At 43.6% G+C, this 21,305-nt stretch overlaps 1 protein-coding gene across 3 annotated transcripts in view; it reads left to right on the forward strand.

Annotated features, from left to right (window-relative positions):
- Nucleotides 1-21,305, forward strand: part of SUGCT (succinyl-CoA:glutarate-CoA transferase) — a 2,028,246-nt gene that overhangs the window by 150,931 nt on the left and 1,856,010 nt on the right. For all 3 annotated transcript variants that reach the window (XM_069613297.1, XM_069613296.1, XM_069613298.1), the window contains exons 2-3: nt 14,848-14,899; nt 15,516-15,589. In XM_069613297.1, the coding sequence (XP_069469398.1) occupies nt 14,848-14,899; nt 15,516-15,589 (126 nt within the window). The remainder of the gene's footprint in view (nt 1-14,847; nt 14,900-15,515; nt 15,590-21,305) is intronic.

Raw genomic sequence — 21,305 nt, forward strand, 5'->3', positions numbered from 1 at the left:
CTCCCCCCACCCATATCTTTGGTGTTAATCAGGATAGAAAGGGTAATAGAAGGCAACATAAGATGTAAAGGCTAAATGGGGAGAATGTAATGGGGCTGGATGCTGAAAACATAAATTGCAGTATATATAATATGTCAGATTTGGTTCTGTCATTCTGAAACAACCCACCCCCACAGCCTGCATATGGATCTCTGTGTGGTATTTCTACATTTTGCTTCTGGGGTCTCACTTGGTTGGAGTGTTTGAGGAATGCGTACAACTTAAGCTCTTCCATTCATTAAGTGTGAAATTAGCCGTCAAGGACTGAGTAAAGCAGCTGCGTAGAGAGGCTTCAAACGTGCACGCCCATGCTTGATGAATTGACACAGGACAGTTTGTAAGGTAGAGTCCAGAGAGGGAAGCCAGCGCAACGCCCTCGGGCCATCAGCTAACTAAAATCCCAAGCAAATAAAGTACGAAGCAGAGCCCTGACTCACATATTGGGCATCCAAACCAAAGGGATGATTGAACACCCACTCTAGAAGAGCTCCATTAAGGAGGTAATGGGGATTAGCCCTTTTTAAACATTCATTGGCAGCATGTGTGTACAGGACAGTTAGAGATAGCAAAAGGCAAAAGCTTCTGACAGGATTGCACTGCACAGTGGATCTCTTATAAGACAGATATCCAGGTATGAGGCCAGTTGATCATGCATTACCTCTCACCCTCCTATTGATTAAAAAGCGGAAGTCTGTCTACAGCAACGGCATCCGCACCACTGAATTATTTTCACCCCGACTCTGCTGTCAAGACATCTGTTAAGCTCCCTCCCCATGAGCAAGATGAAGTCAGACAAGGCAAAAGAGAAATCTGGAGCCTCCATCAGGGACATGCGTCAACACCCGAAGCCCTTGTCTGAACCACCTTCAGCGCACGAGAAGGAGGCCCAGCCTGCTGCTAAAGGGGACATTTTGTGCCCTTTTCAATAGCTACAGAAAGAGATGGCGTCGAAGGCGAAAGACCTCAAAAGCTCGTTCCAAGAGTTGTCCACACATTAAAACAGAATTAATCAAAACTGGACGACCTAGAGTCGGCTTTTTGCGAGCAAACACAAATCCAGAATGAGCTCGAACAAAGAGTGACAGGGCTGGAAACCTATAGACGGGCAGCTGAAGAGAAACTTGAAGAGGCCGAAAATCGTTCCCGTAGAAATAGCATACGAATCAGAGGAGTGCTGAGAGACATACCTGACCGTGACTTGGAGGGATACATGCATGATCTATTGCGAGAGATACTCTGAAATGATACGGCAGATCTTACACTGGACAGCACACATACTAGATGAGACAGAAACTCATTCCTGATGTTCTAGTGCACGTCCAGTGCTTGATGTTGACCCCACACGGGGGTGGTTGGACAGTTCTTCCTATCTCATATTATTCTTTTCCTCTTCTACTTTTCCTCTTTTTTTCTCCTTTCTTTATATTTTTCTCAAAGTGTGCACATATCCAGAGAAGTATCTGGAAAGGTTTCTTATCTCAGAGCAGTCATGGGGGGCACTGTCCTGGTGAAAGCGATCAAAATCGTGGAGATGTGCATGCACATCTAGGTAGGCTTAATAGACAGGTCTACTGCATGTTTGAACGGATGGTTGATTCACAAAATGCTGGTATAGTCTATGGCTGACATAAAGAGTGTATCCATAAATGTCCAGGAGCTTAATTCACAGAGGAAGAGGAAAGGGGTTCTCTCTAAACTAATTGAGCTTAAGGCTGATATCGCCCTGCTCCAAGAAACTCATCTATTAGCCCCTGACGAGATTAGGATGAAATCCTGCTGGTTTCCACATCAATACTTTGCCTCCTCAGCTACCAAGAAAGCGGGGATAGCTATCTTGATAGTGAAATCTTTGCATTTTGAACGGATGAAGGTGGTGAGAGATAATAGGGGCAGATACGTTGGGATAGTTCTTTGCGTAGCAGGAGAAGATCTTACAATCATGTCTGTGTATGGCCCGAATCAGCAACAAGCCCACTTTTATACAGACTTATTTCCTTGAATAACACAATTTCAGCAGGGGGAGCTAATATTGGTGGAGGGGATTTTAACCGGGTGTTAGATAGTGCAGTGGATAGAACTGGCTCAGTGTCCACGACAGAAATGGCTAAGGCAGCGATCGTTAAGAAGGCTATGTCACACTTGCATCTGGTAGAAGCATGGCAAAAACTTTACCCGCCAACACCGAGATTACACTACTTTTTCTCATGTGTATTGTACCTATTCGAGGATTGATTATTTCTTGGTGTCTCATTCCCTTATATCCAGGATCTCGGAAGTCACCATGGAGGTGGCTTTGGTATCAGACCACTGCACTATTACAATACATTTGGAGGGTTATGGCTTAGGGGGTAGAAAGTACATGGGGTGGAGAATGAATGATTCCCAGCTCGCTAAACCAGTAATATGCTCGGATATCTCAGAACAGATAACACTTTGAAGACCATCTCACAGGGATGTGCCCCTCGCAGGGGTTTGGGAGGACTTTAAACCCACACTATGAGGGGAATTGATCAGCATAGCCATAGCCCGTAAAAAACTATCCATTCAGAGGCATCAGGCCGAGGAACGGGTGGCCAAATGGGAATCCCAATATAAGCGTGATGGGACCAGGAAGACATACAGGCAGCTCCAAGTGGCCAGAGCTGAGCTAAATGCATTATGGGCGGGCGATATTTCACACAAACTACTCTGCATGAGGCATTTTTACTTTAGTACCTCCAACAAAGCATCCCGACTGTTAGCTCATAAACCTCAGGCACAGCGGGGTAATACATTGATAGGACCCCTACAAGATGGGAAAGGGCAAGTACAGACTAAAGAGTTGGAGAATATGCAGATCCTGACACAGTATTATTCTGGGCTGTTCACAGCTGATTCACCCATGGGAACCCAACAAGAAGCTTTTTTCAGGGAGGCCCAGCTCCCCCAAATTAATGAGGTTCAGAGGCAAGCCCTGGATGCACCGATAACGGCGGAAGAAATAACATAAGCCATTTGCACACTTCCAGGTAATAAAGCGCCCGGCCCAGATGGCTATATGGTCGCTTTCTATAAAAAAATTCTCAGAAATCCTTGTCCCTCATATGGTACCCATGTTTAACTCCTTTGCGGAAACGGGCATGATCACTCCCACTATGGGAGAATCAAACCTGACCGTAATGGCTAAACCAGATAAAGATCCCACCCTGTGTTCATCGTTTTGGCCAATTGCAGTACTTAATTATGATTCTCGAATTTATTTGAAAATATTAACCACAAGATTGGCCCATGTACTACCAGAATTGGTGTTAGCGGACCAGACAGGGTTTATACCAGGACGTCAAGCGCACCATAATATTCGGCATATAATAAACATCTCGACCTGGGTGCAAAAACACAAGAGAACAATGGCCTTACTGTCTATCGACGCTGAGAAGGCGTTTGATAGGGTTGACTGGACATACCTATCGAAGGTTCTCGAGGCATTCGGGCTTGGCCAAGGTTGCTCTAAGCTGATACTGTCAAACCTTGCACTGCTGTCCACTAGGATTAAAGTAAATGTGATTCTCTCCAACCCAGTGCATTTACATAGAGGTACTCGCCAGGGATGTCCCTTATCGTTAGTGTTCGCCTTATCTATGGAACCTCTGGCTTGCCAGGTGTGTGCTTCCGCTGACATTAAAGGGTTTGAAATAGCAGGTTATCATCATAAGCTAGCTCTATATGCCGACAACCTCCTCTTTTATATGCATAATTCCACCACCACATTACCACCCATCATTACACTTACGGAAAATGTCTGCAAGGCCTCAGGCTTTAAAATGAATTTGACAAAATCAACAATACTCAAAGTCACAGAACCCCCGTACACGATTACACAACTGAAGAGGGATTTTCCTCTTCCATGGGTCCCACACACTATATAATATATGGGGGGCATTTGACTGAGAACTACACAGATCTTTACACAGCCAATATCACCCCTTTATTCAATAGACTCAAGCTAGACTTGATACGCTGGGGAGGGGTACCGAAATCTCATGATTCAGGAAGATGACAGCGATTAAAATGACTCTATGGCCATGACTATATGTATTCCAGGCGCTAACTATCTGGATCCCGAAAACACCTCTAAAGGATCTGCAATCCCAGATATTTAGCTTCATATGGGCCTGGAAGATCCCAAGGGTGGCCAGGAACACACTAATGGCACCTAAAACGGCAGAGGGACTAGCTGTCCCAGGCGTGGAAAGCTATCTATACGCATCACAGCTAGCACCGGTATTGGAGAGTCCATTGGCATCTTAAACACTGGGAACCAAACACTGGGTCAATATCGAACGAGAGGTTGCATGAAGCTTGCTGGGTCTCCCCTAAAGTACGTAAGACAAGGGAACCGGGTCTCCCTACTTTCAATTCCATGCTTGAATACTGGAACAAAACAGCACGTAAATACAAAGTGACAACATTCCCATCCCCTAAGACTGGTCTATGGGATACCAAGGAAATCCCCCCCCCCAGGGCTGGATAGGGGACGATTTCTCAGTTGGAAAGGGGTGGTCTCCATACGATAAAACAACTATATAGAGACAACCGTCCTCTCACATTTCAAGAGTGTTAGCAGGCCTATATGGTGGAGGAGAGAGACAGGTTTGAATACTTGCAGATGCACCACTGGATCGCGCGCCCACGCATAGCGCTTCATGGCAAACGAGAGACTACTACGTTCGAGGACTTGTTCATGGGAGATTCCCCTAGGGCCAGGTTAGCAACCCTCTACAAAGTGCTCAATAAGACCAGATTCAAACCCCCACATACATACATGGTCAGGTGGGAAAGGGATGTGGGGGAACCTATTGATGATCTTACAAGGTACAACATCTGGACAAGGGCCAATAGAACCTCTCGGGCAGTCCACCTCAGGGAAAATTGCTTTAAATTGATATTTAGATGGTATTTGCCCCAGAACGTATGCATAGAATTAACCCAACCCTCCCCCCACCTGCTGGCCGCGTAACGCCCCTGTAGGTTCTTTCTTCCATATGTGGTCGGAGTGTCCTCAAACATAGCTGTTTTGGCGTACTATAGTCGCCAAGATATGATATATTGTATTTGTACCGCGCTTGTACACAAGTGTTTCAGAGCGTGATTAGGCAAGGGAGGGGAACAGGGGAGAACACAACAGAACAACAGCGATCTTCCTAGGCCCAGTGACATTGAGAACGCGCAAGTGCATGGGAATGGGAAAAGGGAATAAGTGCATGGAAGGGGGAGAGTGGAAAGTGCGGAGCAAAGGAGAGTAGATAAATAATAATAAATAGAAAATGGGGGCAATAAACAGTGGTAGTGCAGCCAGCAAGTGGTAAGTGCTGTGTTTAAGGCAGCAGACTGGGTAAGTCTGATAAGTGCAGAAAAAGAAGAAAAAATGGGGGGAGACCTCTAAGGGAACAGATACAGTCCCCAGTGCAAGGAGTGGCCAGGAGGAAGTGCAGGAGGGTGGCATGGTGAGCAGGTTCCTGGGCCCAGGGGATAGACGGTTGCCAGGGGTACAGACCAAGAGAGAGCCGATCAGCAGGGGGGAGGGGGAGCGAAGGCGGAAGCAAAGAGGAAGGCCTTGCGATTCTTCCAGAACCGGAGATGGTTTTCCTCAAGTTTTAGATTGGCAGGGTGGCTGTTCCAGAGGGAGACCCCAGCTGAAGATAGATATCTACCCCCAGCTCGTTTCTTTGAAAAACGATTAACCCGGATGGAGTTAGAGGTAGAGGAGTGAAGAGCTCGAGAGGGGAAGTATTTCTGAAGGGATAGCTGAAGGTATTTTGGACCCAGGCCCCAGAAAGCCTTGTGGACAATGCAGAGGGTTTTGAATTTAATACTTGCATCCACTGGGAGCCAATTGAGAGATTTCAGGGCTGGAGAGATATGATCCCAGGGCTTGTGGCCGAGGACAAGTCTCGCAGTCCTGTTCTGGATAAGTTTCAGAGGGCGGAGAGTAGAGGCAGGTAGATTTAGAAAGTGGCTGTTATAATACAACCTAGAGAGAACCAGAGCTTGGGAGACAATGTGCTTCTGAGGGAAGGAGGGGAAAGGCAGAGTACCTCTGAGGAGTTGCAGTAGGAAGTTTGACTTTTTAGAGACCTCAGAGATATGGACAGAGAAGGGAAGTGTGGAGTTATAGATGACCCTGAGGTTCTTAGCCTCGCAGGTAGGGGTAGGAGGAGGGCCAAGGGAGGCGGCCAGAGGGTGAGGGAGAAGGATGGAGATGGTGTGCCGATGAGGAGGATCTCTGTCTTGCTGGCATTCAGACAAAGATCATTGGCAGCACACCAATCTTGGATGGCAGTAAGGCAGTCAGATATGAGAGAGGGAGAGGAGGTGGCCAAGGGTAGCCGGAAAATGAGTTGAATATCATCAGCGTAGCACTGGAAATTTGAGCAGAAAATGGCAATGCAGTGGGTGAGAGTTGCCATGTATTGGTTGAAAAGCCAGGGTGAGCGGTTAGACCTCTGGGGAACCCCACAGATAGAGAGGACGATACATGATAGGAAGGACCCCAGTTGGACCTTGGAGGTCGGTCAGAGAGGAAAGAGGTCAGCCAGGCCAGACCCTGATCAGTAATGCCCAGGTTATCACGGAGACGGTTGAGCAGGATGGTGTGGTTGACCGTGTGGAAGGCAGAAGAGAGATCAAGAGGGATGAGGACAGAGGGAATGTTGGAGTCCAGGTTGGAGAGCAGATCTTCACGGATATTCAGGAGAGCAGTATCTGCACTTCTGGGCGCTCTGAAGCGAGACTGGTGGTCATGGAGACAGCCAACAGAGTCTGAATGAAGGTTAAGCTGAGAGATGGCCAGCTTTTCCGGGAGTTTGCACAGAAAGGGGGGTAATGGAAATTGGGCGATAGTTATCTGTACAGGAAGGATCAGCTGTGGGTTTCTTGAGAAGAGGATGCACAAGGGAGTGCTTCAGGGAGGAGGGGAAAGATCCTGAGGCAAAGGAGTGGTTGCAAAAATCGGCAAGGGCTGGAGCGAGGGTGTCAATGTGATTAAGGAAATCTGTGGGTTTGACCTGACATTGGACACTCTTGTCTTACTCTTGGGAAACGAGGATGCACAGGGGCACTATAAATTGATGGCTAGAAGCTCCAGATCAGTCACCTTCTTTTTAATGGCGGCACAGTTGATAATCGCACAACACTGGAAATCGTAGAACATGCCGGGTATAGAAGAATGGTGGGCTAAGGTTTGGTATGTGGCCGCAATGTCAAAGAATGAGGCATCAATGAAGAGGACAATGACGAGATTTTTGTCAGATTGGGCCCCACTCATCACATTCGTAAATGCATTTGACAACCCCAATATTTATCACAAACCACACGAGATGATCTCCTTCTCATTATTGTAGAGTGTAAAACGACTTACCCAGATCGGTTCTAGAACTCTCCTTATGATAAGCTAAGTGTCCACATGAAGATTTTGTTTGGTTCTTTTTTGATTTGAACTGATTATATATTTGTTATCCCTGTTTGATTTACTTTTTCCCCTCTATTTGATAACCATATCCGCATCTGAATCACAACGTGGAATGCACCATGGAACAAGAAATTTGCAATCTTTTAAGTTGCTCTCCAAATGTGACAAATCAAACAACTACTAGTAATCCAAATACTAAAGGGCCTGCTGAAAATCACGCATATGCGAACAATCAAGAGGGCCTGGTAGGAGGTGTCCCAAAACAGGGAATCAATATTATGGGTCTGGAGGGTCGAAAAGATATCTTAGGACAGGTTAGAATAAACAGGAGGTATCTGTTGGATCTAATTTATAGGATTCCATCCTTAAGAATACTAACCTCCAATGACTTTGATAAGATCGCATTAGCATCACACAATAACTATAGGATGACGTGTCATCTACTTTCAGACCACGTTTTGAAAGTTATTTGGTCATATAGAAAGGAATTAGCCGACATGGGGTTTGTTCTCCATTCATTTAAAGATGTAAAAATCGCAGAAGAATTTCTATATTTTAACCAAAAGCAACAAACTGAGAATGCAAATGGATAGATTGGGAATTTTAAAGGTGAAAAGTTATGCATTTCCCAACTCCTTGCTATTGCTTGAAATAATAACAACTTAGCGTGGATTGAACCATTATTAAAAACTATTTTTGTGGCAAATCCAGGACTAACTACAACATAGAGCAAGGCGATGTTGAAACTTAAGGTTCTTTCGTGGAATTCATGTGGATACCTAAACATCCCAAAATGGGTTTCTTCTTTTCCATCTAATGAGTCACCTGCTATTATACATTTTCAAGAAACTATGAAAGTAGATTCATTAGTGATCCCCGATTACTGTACTTATTGTTCCTTTGCCCGTAAAGGTTTGGAGGAGCGCCCCTCAGGAGGGCTCGCAATTAGTATAAACAATTCCATTGATTGTTAGTCTAAGATGGTATATTCATCTGTTCATATTTTGGCAGTTTCGATGGACCTAAAGAGAGTGGAGTGTACCCCGCTACTGCTGATTTGTCTCTATTGTAACCTTTTAAAATATAGTATTTGTGAGGTATTTGATGAAATTGATGGAGGCTTAGAATATGCACTCACCCTAAATATTAATTTTGAAGTAATTGTGGGTGGCGATTTCGACTCCTTTATGTAGCGAATACTCTGAAGGTACGAACAAAAAGTATTCCCTAAGATCGAAAAAGATGCATCAAAGAGGAGATAAATGGCGAGCATACTTTAACGATTGGGAAATTTCATTTGTCCAATATAACAAATCAACATCTGAATATACTTGGAAAAGAGGCACATCCTGTTCCATGAGTGATAATTTCTGCATATCTGAATCGCTTTTACCGATGACTGAAAGTGCAGATATAAATTAATTTATGGGAAGTGATCAAGCCCCTATACAATTGTCATTATCAATTGAATGTAAAGTCCATGAGGTGAATCATTTTTTGCGAGCATTAGAGACCAAGCACACTCATATTTCAATAAGATGGAATCCTACTGTATGTAGGAAACTTTTGGAAAGAGTATCTAATGAGTTACATGGTAGGGAGGACTTCAATATTCTAGAATTGAAAGATCCGCAATTTTGGGATAAAATTGTGGTTGAGTCTATAGCGAATGCTTTATCCTATCTATTAGGCAAACAAAAAAGCTTGTAGGACTGATACTCGGCACTCATTTGATTTCGATATCAAATGTCTAAAACAAAAGAAAAATAGAGATTTAAGAAAATTAAAGGAATGGTTCGCCCAAAAATTTTTATTTCAAAAATAGATAGGCAACATAAAAAAAAAATGATTGCCATTTTTTTTCTTCGAAGTCCCTATGTAAAATTTTGAGCAATTCGAGCTCAAAGATAGCACATGGGGGCATCCATTTTGTGAAATGGATGCCGCCGCTGTGCTCGCTTTGGCTTTTGCGGCACTAATGAAGGAAAAGCCAGGCAGCTGTAGTAAACAAAAGCTACCACTGGTTGGCTTTTCCTTCATTGGTGCTGTACGCGGAGGACGGGTACCGGAGACTACAGGCAGAAAAGCTGCAGCTGCATCTCGGTAAGTGTTTTTTTTAAATAAAAATAAACACTAGCTGCAGTTTTTTTTCTAAGTTTTCCGGGCTGGAGGAGCCCGGAAAACTTAGAAATAAAACTGCAGCTTTAAAAACGTTGTATTTATGTTTGCGGTCGCTTTTGAAGCGACCACAAACACAAATACAACGTTATTGTGTTTGAAAACGCTGCAGTTTTTCTTTCTAAGTTTCTCAGGCTCCTCCGGGTCTGAGGAGCCTGAGAAACTCAGAAAGAAAAACCGCAGCATTTTCAAACACAACCGCGTTGTGTTTCTGCCTGCCGTGGCTATCACTTTGGGTCTCCGGTGCTCCCCCATGGGACCCCACGGCCGCCCTCCATTAGGAAAGTCTTTGTTTGACTTGCCTTGCTCAGTTGAACTCAGCAGGGCTGCAAGAATGCAGGTTCTGCTCCCTGGAGCGAGGTGTTGAAGTTTGCTATAGATCACCCATGGCAGTTGGCTGTTGCCTCTTGTAAAGGAGGGGGAAGAGCCATAAACATGTAAATACCCAATAAAGTATATTGGGGCTCCCATATGTGCCTGGGGTGATGGCTGCTTTCCTGCCTATAAAGCGCTTTGAGACTCAGAGTCAAAGTCACATCCCTTTGTGTGCCGAGAAAGACGCATGCAGAAAAGGCATTCCATGCACACATGTGGTGTGCACATCACTCGGCCTCAAGTATACATAGCTAACAGCGGGACGGCTCCAGTATTGAATAAATATTCCCCAGCAATAGATATGTACCCCCAGCTCTGGGGTATTACACATGATCGGCGCGCACACACCTAAAAGCATTGTGCTTTCATTTAAAACGGAATGCACATATATATAACTGGGATACCTACCCGATAGCGGACAGCTAGCATTATCCACGCATGTTTTCGGCAAAACAGACAAACCTGCTGAACAATAGACAGTGCCAGACAATAGACAAACAGGTTTCACCAAAGGTGTCGGGGTTGAACTAAACCTGGTGCTATTTAACTTGGCCTAATTGAATGCTATAAAACAGAAGAAAAGGCTGTTCTTGGCATTTATTGACCTAAAAAAGGCATTCGATAGTATAAACCGCCAACTCCTCTGGACAAAACTAAAAAATTGGGTTTGCCCAAATCAGCTGTTGGCGCCACTAATGGCACTCTACTCAAATACCAGCATTCAAGTACGCTTAAATGCAGAAGGGGAACTTACTGAGGAAATACAAACCACCAAAGGGGTGAAACAAGGCTGTCCCTAGCTGCCCTCCTATTTAAACTCTTTATAGCTGATCTTCCAGTAGCATTAGAGCAAACAAGGTGCTTCCCCCCCAAAAGTGAACGGAAATCACCTAAGCCACGTAATTTATGCAGATGATGTGGTACTACTGGACAGTACAGAAATTGGCCTTCAAAGACTGCTGTCCTCTCTTCAAATTTATCTTTCAGTCAACCAGTTGACTATAAACGTGAAAAAATCGCAAGTCATTGCATTGGGTTTAAAAACAAACACCAAGAAAAAAATATTCATGTGGAAAGTGAACAATGAAGTCCTGATTAAAGCAGATACAATCTGTTATCTGGGGGTTGTATTCAATAGCTCGATAAGAGAGTGGAGCTGGACAACTGAAGTATCTTCTCGTATGAACATTTTAGCATTACAAGGAGCGAAACTACATGCAAAATATGGGAAGTTCTCATTACAACTGGTAATTACCTTCTACACCCAGAAAGTGACTCCAATAGTATGTTTTGGCAGTGAAACAAGCTGGAATATTGATGCCAAATTTTGAACCAAATAGAAGGCAAATTTTGGCACAAAGTTCTTAAATTACCACAGTGTACTTCAATGGTAGCAATTCGGCATGAACTGGGCCTTAACTCCTTACATTCCGTAGTTCTGTGGAAATCAATAATTTTGCTCCGTAAAATGAGATTAACACCAGGAGCTAAACCCTACCTGATTCTAAATAATAAAAGCTCTGAGCCATCTGCATATTTGTTAAATAGTTGGGAAGAGAAATGAATGTCAATTCTAGCAACAGCAGATGTAAATATATCATTGGTGTTGCAGATTCCACAACTAGCGAAGTAAAATTCAGTCAATGGAATTGGATAATCAATGCAAATAAAAGAGCTTTTCTGTTGACAACAATTGACCTAGGACTGTCTTCGCAAAAAGCTGGTTTCCATCGGACTACCACAGAAATCAATTTTTAAGATTACGACTCAACCTTTACCATACACGTGAGATGCTGATGAAAAGAAAAGACTTGGCTACAACGAGCAAAATCTGTCGTTTTTATCAGACAGACTGAATCAATAAAACACCTCATAACTGAATGCTCTAGCATTACAAATCAGCGTTCATTACATCTAGCGCGCTTTGCTCCAAAGAACGGAAAAATGGCAGAATGGTGGAGCTATGTAATATCGGGGATAAATACCAACTTAACCTGTTCAATCATTAATTTCATCGACATGATTTTGCCACGTACAGCGGCGTTAATTTAAACTTGTTTGTGAGATCACTATATATGAGCAAGACTAAGGGAAAAGGAGAGGGGAAACGAGAATTAAGAAGCCAAATGACTGTGAAGGTGGTTTTTGACTCTGCCAATTTAAATTGGTTAAGTTGGTTTTTGGTTCTCTTTCTTCCTCTCTGTGGTTTTCCTTCTCTTCTCTTTGTCCCTACTTGCTGTTCCTTCTTCTTTTTGCTCTTTTGCTGTTTTTTTTTCTTTTTTTTTATTCTTCTTCTTTTGGAAATTGGATTGTAATGATGAAAGTTTTGACAAAAAGTTTTGTTTGCTTTTACAAACTAAAGTCAATAAAATGTTTTTTTTTTAACATCCTGACCTATAAGATTTGCTAGTGCGTTTTAAGGGGTAATATAAGGAGACAACAGAGCATCGCCAACCATGCTGAACTGTCTACTGAATGTTATGTGTTTCGGCCTTGGGGTTGAACCTTGGGGTTATTTCTTTTTTCTTTTTCCACACACTGTCTAATTCTCCTTCTCTCCCAGATGTATTGTTTGCCTGTATTGTATTGCATACCTTTTAGTTTCTGTTTTAAAGTGCAAAGAAATGTTCGGCACCATGTTAGTCATGTTTCAAAATCACACAAAAACAGTTTTTGATACCTTGTGTTGAACCAAGCAGACATGGAGCAATGCATCCGCTTTTGGCATTCCCACAGGCGACTTCATCAGATGGTGCAGAGGGAAAAGGTTGGTAAAGAAAGACCCAAATGACAGTTCATGCTCAAAGAGAAACGAAAGAGCATTTTAAATGTCCTTGGCTGAAAGAATCGTGCGCTTGAAATGCAGGTCTGGGATTGCTGTATTGTCTTAAACACCAATGGGGCCTCATTCCAGGTCTGGCAGTAAGCCTGCCGTTGATACCGTTGGCTTGCCACCGTACTCGGAAAAAATTACTGGCGCCTGACTTCCCGGTAACACCGGGGTATTCCGACCCCGGCGGCCGGGAAGTCAGGCGCCGGTAATTTTGTAAGTCTCTATTCCCATGGGCCCCATAGGACTCCATGGGAATGGGGACCAAGGAAGCACTGCCACCGTTAACAACGGTGCCAGTGCTTACGTGAAACTCTGCGGGCGGGTGCTGTTCCACCGCCAGGTCTGACCATGGCGGGTGGGACGTCACCCGCCCGCAGCGTCGTACTGTGCCGGCCTGGTAACAACAGTGCTGGTAGGCTTACCGACACCGCTGTTCCTGGACCGGCATAGTTATAACGAGGCCCCATATAAGTACAAGAAGCAGGAAACACATACATAACGGTTTGAAAACAGTTCAGATTTCGAGCTGAGAGTTGCATTTTTAAGAAAACACATATTTATTCACATCTACCCGTTGACTGCAGTATGTTTTCAACCCATTATATGTGTTCATGCATCCAGCAGTTTTGTGGCCTTTAGAGAAAACAGCAATTCCATGCCTGCATTCCATGTACATCATTCCTTCTCAAATGGAGTTTCAAATGCTCTTTTTTCGTTTTGAGGGTGAACTGTCGTGTGGATCATTTTGGGCTTCGCAAGTGAATGCATTGTTCCATTTCTGCACAATATTTTTTTGTTAGTTCAATAAAAGATATCAACACCTGTATTTTGTGCGAGTTTCTGATTTACAAAGGTTGGTTTCAGGCTCACCATTTCTTACCTCCTGAAGCAGTTTTTTCCCCCAAGTAAGACAAGTGTTGAAAAACTAAATTATGAAGAGTGTATTTCTGAAAATTCCCCAACAATTGAATGGCGTTTACGATCAGGGTAGGCGTGGGATATATTGGGATTTTCTGGTCATATTTTAACCACTGATCCAATAAGATGATCCGGCGGCAGAGTAATAAGTCTTGTTTGCTATGGCCTATTTTTGAGGAGCACAGGGTTGTTGGTCAGCAGATGACTCCATGTCACTGAGACGCCACTTTTCCACTCCTGCACTTTCATTTAACAAGCTGGTGCTTTCTGGGAAGTTTAGTCTTCCTGAACTTTTTGCAGCGAGTGGAAAGGCAGTGTTCTGTAGCGCCCTCAATGCACGCAAGGATTCATTTGCTGTTAGAAAATGCATTTCTAGTCTTAGAAAGTCGATGAATGATAAATGTTCCATTAAGGTTTTTATTTCAGAGATCCATGAAAAATATTGTATTTCTCACATGAGCATGCCCATTTTGAATTTGACAGAGAAACAGTTCTACACTTGATGTTAGCAGTGTTGTTGGCTGGTCCCAAGTCATCAGGACAACCTTCATCCTGTTTTGGCTCTTTATTCAACATTTCTTTGCATGCTGCTGGGACTGATGGGTCCACACTTAAACTGGAAAGTGGAGTTTTGATTGCTAGCAAGCAGGGCGGTGTTGGCTAAAAAAACACACACAAGATAAATGTGCTCACGATTTATAGCGGGCAGATTGAGAACTCTGGATCAGTTAAACTTTCCCTAAAGGTTGATGTTTTTGTGTCCTTAAACAATGTGACAACTCAATTGTTATTTTCACTCTGCAGTGTACCAAATTCCCAGACATCCATCAGCACTTCGAGGCCATGAAAAAGCATCTTTTGGCGCTATATAAATATGATATCATTTTCTACATCTTCTGCAGTACCAGAGAATGCTTAGTCTATTGTTCTGATTGCCTTATGTGCATGTCGGAATGTATTCTTTTTGTAAAATGTATCGTTCTAACCAAAAAATGAGATGCAACACTTTCAATATATCTGCTGCTTTGTAGACATCTGCTGTCTTCTGTTGTTGTAGGTACTCGGAAGGTGAGGCCATTGGAAGGTGTGAAAATTCTCGATTTGACAAGGTTTGTATCACTAAAAACAATTCACACTCGGGTCTAAAATGCAGAAGATTCCCTGTGCCATATCTTTGTTTTAACCTATTATTCCTCTGCATTCAAATCTTTAGAAAACTAGCAACTGGGGCATTGGGTCATGCAACACTTGACCCAAAAGTGTAAAGACGCCAAATTAATTGTCCACAAATGAAACACAATCAACCCATGCCTTAGTTTGCTTATAATAAAGTGTTCTACTAATTTTGTTTGCACACCTTATTTGGTACATAACAAGTTTCAAATAATGTTTTACATCATAATGAATTTTCTACATTTCCTGAAGAAAGCAATATTTCCAACAGGTTACACAAATCTAGTATGACAATATAATACTTTTAGCTGACGTGTTTCACACACTGGTGTAGCTATAGTTTATCACGACGGATGTGAGCTTCTCAAGGGCCATACAAATGACAACATCTAAACGACTTGAAATGTTTCTAATGATTTGCTGCCCCTTTCAGATGCAAAATCCTGCGTGTCCGTTGTCAGTTTCCTAACTAACTATCTGCAACGCTGTCTGCATGAGAGCAATGTTGCTGATTAACACTGCAAATTTACCGATACCTTTAAACATTTACAGGGTGCTTGCCGGACCATTTGCTACTATGATATTAGCCGATCTTGGAGCAGAAGTCATCAAAGTGGAAAAGCCAGGTAAGGCTTCTTAAGATTGTAAAATGGGCCTGGAGGAAACGTGTGTTTGTGTATGTTCTTTTTTTCCTTCAGTGAGGTCATCTATCCTAACTCCATGTGGTGAAAAACACTCTTGTACCCTGAAGTACCCATTTTGTAAATAAAAAAGCAGTAATATATTAAACATTTATCTTAAAATGCCATAGAAAGTTAAGCGCAAGTAATCCACAGAAAGGCAGGCTCAGGGGGCCTAGGCCTTAGAGGGCGTCTTCACTTTACAGTTTTAGGGAGTTGGCCAGAGGACTGCCAGTGCTCTCTCTTTGCCAGAGAGATCATTTTAGTTCAGTTTTGGGCAACTTTTGCCACCCACATTATTGAAAGAAAGTGAGTCTGCTTATGACTAAGTACCCCTTTGCTGGAGGACAACTGGTACAAGAAAGTAACGTTTCCATCTGCGATGAGGAAAACCATCTGACGCGCTGTAACACAGGGTGAGCAGAAAGGAATCTGGGGAGGTACATTATCCAAGAAGACCCTTCAAGATGCCCAATCAACTGAATGCCAAGCTTTGCACGGAAATCAATGCAAGAGCAATTTTCAAGCGTTCTGATGAGCGAACACGCTGGCACCTTAGAGATGTCTACTAAGGAAACATTCCAGAGTAACGCCTTCATCACTGCTTTTATTTGATTTTTTTAAAATGTAACATCTTTTTATCGATAACAGTGTAAAAGTCATGCCGTATCAAATGGAGTACGAGAACCAAGAGAATAGACTGAAGAGGCAACACTGTGAACAATCCAAATGCATCTCACGTCCTACATGGGGAGACTACTATACCGAAATACACATAGATTTTGTCTGAAGAATAATCCGAAATGTTATATAACACACTCAATGAACATGCAAGGTCGGCACCAGGAGCTATGTTTTTGAGATCTAAACAAATGGCAGCCCAGATGTCATGGGGCATTGCTTGAGGAAAAGACGAGAATGCCGGTTGTCCTCCCATTCATGGCACCAAGTGAGCTTGAGGATCCAAGAAGAGACTGTAAGTGTGCCACCCCCATTTCCACATTAAAAAGGACACAACATTTAGCTAACAGCAGTTCCAATGAAATAGATGTGGAGAGATCTTTGGGAAGTTTTGAAAAGCCACCCAGCTAACAGTCCAAAGGAGTGTACAGGGTAGAGAACAGTGATGCCGTACAATTTAGCCATGAGTGCGAACCAAACCGAATGTACTATGAGGCAATCCCAGAACATACGCAAGGTGGTGGTAGCAACACGTCCACATCTTGGACAGCTATCGCTCTGGCTCGAGCTAAAAGTATTTGCTTTTATATTTATTTAGGAACTGGATGTTATTTTCAAACAGCCATGACTTGGAAAGTAGGCAATAACAGAGAGCAGTGGCAGCCCTATGGTAAGGTGCCTTTTAAATAAGAGCATTGTTGGACTGAATGAAGTACAGCGGGTGGTGTAGGGGTAAGAATAGGAACATAAACATCGGACTGATAGACATGGTAATATTTGTAATATTGAGAGCCTGAGGCGGGTATTTCGCATTGCAGTGGAGTGGGGCAAATAGGGCGAGAGGACCAAAAGTAAGAGGCGGTATAGGGAGATGCAAGACGAAATACAAGGAGCAGAGAGTTCGAGAGGAAGGGTACAGTGAGATGCATTTAGTGAGGTAGTTATAGCAAGACTATGGATGGATTTATATATAAGTAGAAGGGATTTAAAGTGAAAGCAATATTTGCATGGAGAGTCATCTAGCATGAAGATAGTAGGTAGATAGTAGGTAGATGGGAGGAGGATCTGGGCAGCATGAAAAGGGTGTGTGTTGCAAAGTTGAGGACTTTGTTGAGGGGAGTAAGGGAGTAGAGGGATTGGGTAAGCAGTAGGCTCATGCAGTGGTCCGGTTTTCTGAGCACCACAGAGTGGTGTGTGAGGTGGGGGTGGATTTTTTAAATGTTTAGGAGGTTGAACCTGGCTGCCACAACTGTGGCCATGATGAACTGGTAGAGTTTGGCGACAGTGTCAAAGAAAACCCCAACGTTGCAAGCCATGGATGGGAGGGGGTAGAGGTCAAGGGTGAAACAATGAGGGGAGAGTGGTTTTGGCGTTGGCGGTAGGAAGAAAGATGACTTCCACATTTGAGGAGTTTAGCATGTGGCAGTGTAGAACCATCTATTGGTAGACAGCAATTAGGCAATTGGTTATGCGTTTGGAGATTGCATGGGCGAAGAAGGGGAAGGAGAAGTATATTCGACTCTTGTCAGCAAAGAGGTGATAGTTAAAGCCAAAGGAGTAAATACCTTTTGTGAGGGAGGAGGTGTATAGAGTGAAGAAGACTGTGCCTAGGACTGATCCTTAATAAGCACAGATGGGAAGAGGTTTTTTGAGGCCCATGTGATGAAGGATTGGTCCGAGTGATAGATGGTCACTGTGATGCTAGAAATGCATTGGAGGGACAGGGCCTCCCTGCCCTTGTCCTGTAGTCCTTTGTCATTTGTGTTCTGTATTGTTTTCTAACCAGGAGTCCATATGGGACTCCTGGCAGTGCAGCTCTTCCTGTTTTTGGTTTGGTGTACAGACCTATGGGATACCCTTATGGCACCCATGGGTGGGGGTGCAACCCTGTGCCCCTAGTGTATGTTTTGGGGCACCTCTGTGTGGCCCACAGAGCAGGGTATGGGCTGGTGGCAGCTCCATGCTGAATTTGACAGGTGCTCGGAGTATCCTCCATTTTGAGATATCCAGGCCCTGCCATTGGAATCAGTTGATTCCTGATAGGAAACAAGATGGCCCCTGTGGCCTCTTGCTTTCTATTGCCTGTTAACCTGTTTTCCCTAAGCCCTGGGAAGCCCTGACTCTGTCCCTTCCCCCTGACTGGCTGTTGGGTGGAAGTTCCATATATGTTGTTGTTGTGAAGTCCAGGCTAGACTGGCTGGAGCCTTCCAAGTGACTGTATGTTGTGGGTACACCCTGTGGGTGGGACCTGGGTGAATGGAGCGTGTGACCAATATGCACTTCTTGTTGTGGATGTCTGGTTTCTGGTGTATGACACAATGACTGAGACAGCCCTGGCCGAAACTGGTATGAATGCATTGTATGTAGTGTGCAGTGTTGAATGGCAGTGTGTAGTGTTGAATGGCTGGGTACTTGTCCCAATACACATTCCTTGTTGTGAGTGTCTGAGAGGGAGGAGTATGGCCTGAATGCACTGCATGCCTGATTGGCTGACTTACTGCATGAATGCCCTTCTGTGTGATTGGCTGCTGAGTGTGACCCAGCAGTGTGGATGAGAGACAGAATAGTATATCTGGGGACCTCTCACCACTGGAAATTGTTCAGAAGATGAGTTGACACTTGAAGAGTAACTGGAACTGCTTATTCTTGACGCCCAGCTGGAAGAAGAACTGCTTCTGCATTTGTTTCGACCTGATCCGAAAGCTGTCGAGTTCATCAAGAACCGATCCGAGAAAGGACCTGGTTAGGTGCCCTCTTCCTGTGCTCCGAGGGACCATTGAGCACGGCTAACCGTCGCCTAAGGTCGCTGGAAGTCAGACCCTCGAAAGGCTGCCGACCGGAGACGGGGACCGCCGAGGAGAACAAAGTAAAGCTAGAACCATTCCCATTTTGCATAACACCCTTCTATAATATTTCGTTTAAAATTGTCATGTTTGGTAATGTGATTTGTGTACTTTCCACGTCCATTTTTATAACATTAGATTGTTTTAGTTCTTGGTAAGAACTGGAAAAGAAAGTGTTCAAATGCAGAAATTGCAGAGTTGGTACAAATCCCAGCTTCACCCCTTGACCTTTAACCAATGTGTGATCCTGGGCATCTCATTTAATACTGTATTGCCTAACCTCTCAATATTGCCAGTCCCTAATCCTTTCAAAATAATCAGCCCTTCACAGTGATTTCCTTCTCATGGTATTATCTTCATAAAAGACTTATTCATGGTTTCACTGGCTATAGGGTTGCTCCCACTTTAATAGTGAGCATATTTATATTGCACACCGAAGGCATTTGTTCCTTTGATATCTAATGACAACACTGTTTGAAAACCGAATCCCACTTCTAATCTCCGTCTGTCTGGATAAAGACACCTTGCTGGTAGCTTCTAATCTGCATCCACTATCCATGCTGCATGACCACTTTTGCATTTTGTGAGGCAGCTAATGTGACTTCTCTGTATACTACGGGTTACATGTACCTTTTACATATGGTCCTGCATTAATACAACAGGAAGCATACCTTCCTGGATGTTATTTATACAAATGATCCTGTATGTACTAGAACAGTAACCTCTTCATAGACTGCTAATGTTGGTCTTCAAATGCTACTTGTTTATCATTCTGATTAGAGCAAGAATGAAGAGGGTAAGGGTACTTAAAGGGAGTAAACATGCTTTTCATACTCCGAGACACACATATCAACCTATAGGTAAAGTAATAGTAATTTAGCATTTATATAGCGCTACGAACAATCAGGTATCTGAGCGGTGCTTATTACCCACGATGTGTGTGGTGCTCAGAATACCCAGGTTGTGAGCGCGACGGGTGGAGGGCGCGACCAGTGTTCTTGATCCCTTAATTCCTTTGGTTTGGTGTAGGGGGCCCCAAAGATGTCCATGCCTACGGCCCCACAAGTGCTTAAAATGGCCCTGCACAGAATTGTGCCTAGTTGGTAGGGGTCAATATTCTGCCCATTGTTCTCCTATATCTATTATTGGTTACTTTTATTCCTTGATCTGTGTGACATTTGACCAGAGTATAGTTGATGCACTTTAATGAGATGTGATAATAATTGTGGTACCACTTTAGAACTGTATATATTTGCCATTGTGGATTTTCTGAGTACAAAGTGAGTTATTGTGATAGTGTACATAACCTTGAATATTAATTATATAAAGACTGTGTTTTAACTAATACAGTGTGTGGACATTCCTTTGTGGGGGCTTGGGGACTACACTGTACTTAAGAACCAGCCTGCATCACCTCCTGAGAAGATAGGCCTTGATTGCCCGACCCGCGCTACCCTATAGAGAATCTTGGCTGGGGTCCTCTGTGCCTCTCCTCTGCCATATAGAAAGCAGGAGTACAGACACCCCCCTCCAGTATTTACAGGCACCCAGTCAGATATAGTGTCTTTGAAACCAAGGGAAGGATGATTCACAGTGTCAAAGCCAGCTGAAAGGTCTACAAGGTTGAAAATGGAGGACCCATGAGAGTAATGGACAGTGGTAAAAGAAACGGCGGCATGGATTCGTGCAGTTTCGGTGGAATCTAAATTTGGGCTGTCAGCAAGTGAGTGTACCTTGACATAGTTTACTGTGGTTGAAGACAATGCTCTCAAGGATTTTAGAGTGGTAGGAAAGGAAAGAGACAGAGCTGTACAAAACCTGGGACTTTGGTGTTGGGTAAAGCAATAAACACAAAGAAAAGAGGCAATAAAGATGCTAGTCATGCAAGTTCGGTTAAATGTGTATTAGAGAAACCTAAGATAGTTAGTTTCTTAACTATAAAAGAAAAAGTGAATGTACCTGAGACAGTAGAGCTCCAACCTCCCCCTACCAATAGCTCAATGATTGATGACAATTCACTGTTGAAACTAGTACAGAATTTTAGACGGCAATTTATGGGAACTTGCATAGATTTGGATATCTCAGCGGTAGATTTAACCAATAGGAATAATGTTATTGGAATGAACCTGTCAGCTACA

Source organism: Ambystoma mexicanum, chromosome 5p, assembly GCF_040938575.1.
Source record: "Ambystoma mexicanum isolate Mex_15411 chromosome 5p, UKY_AmexF1_1, whole genome shotgun sequence".
Classification (NCBI taxonomy): domain Eukaryota; kingdom Metazoa; phylum Chordata; class Amphibia; order Caudata; family Ambystomatidae; genus Ambystoma; species Ambystoma mexicanum.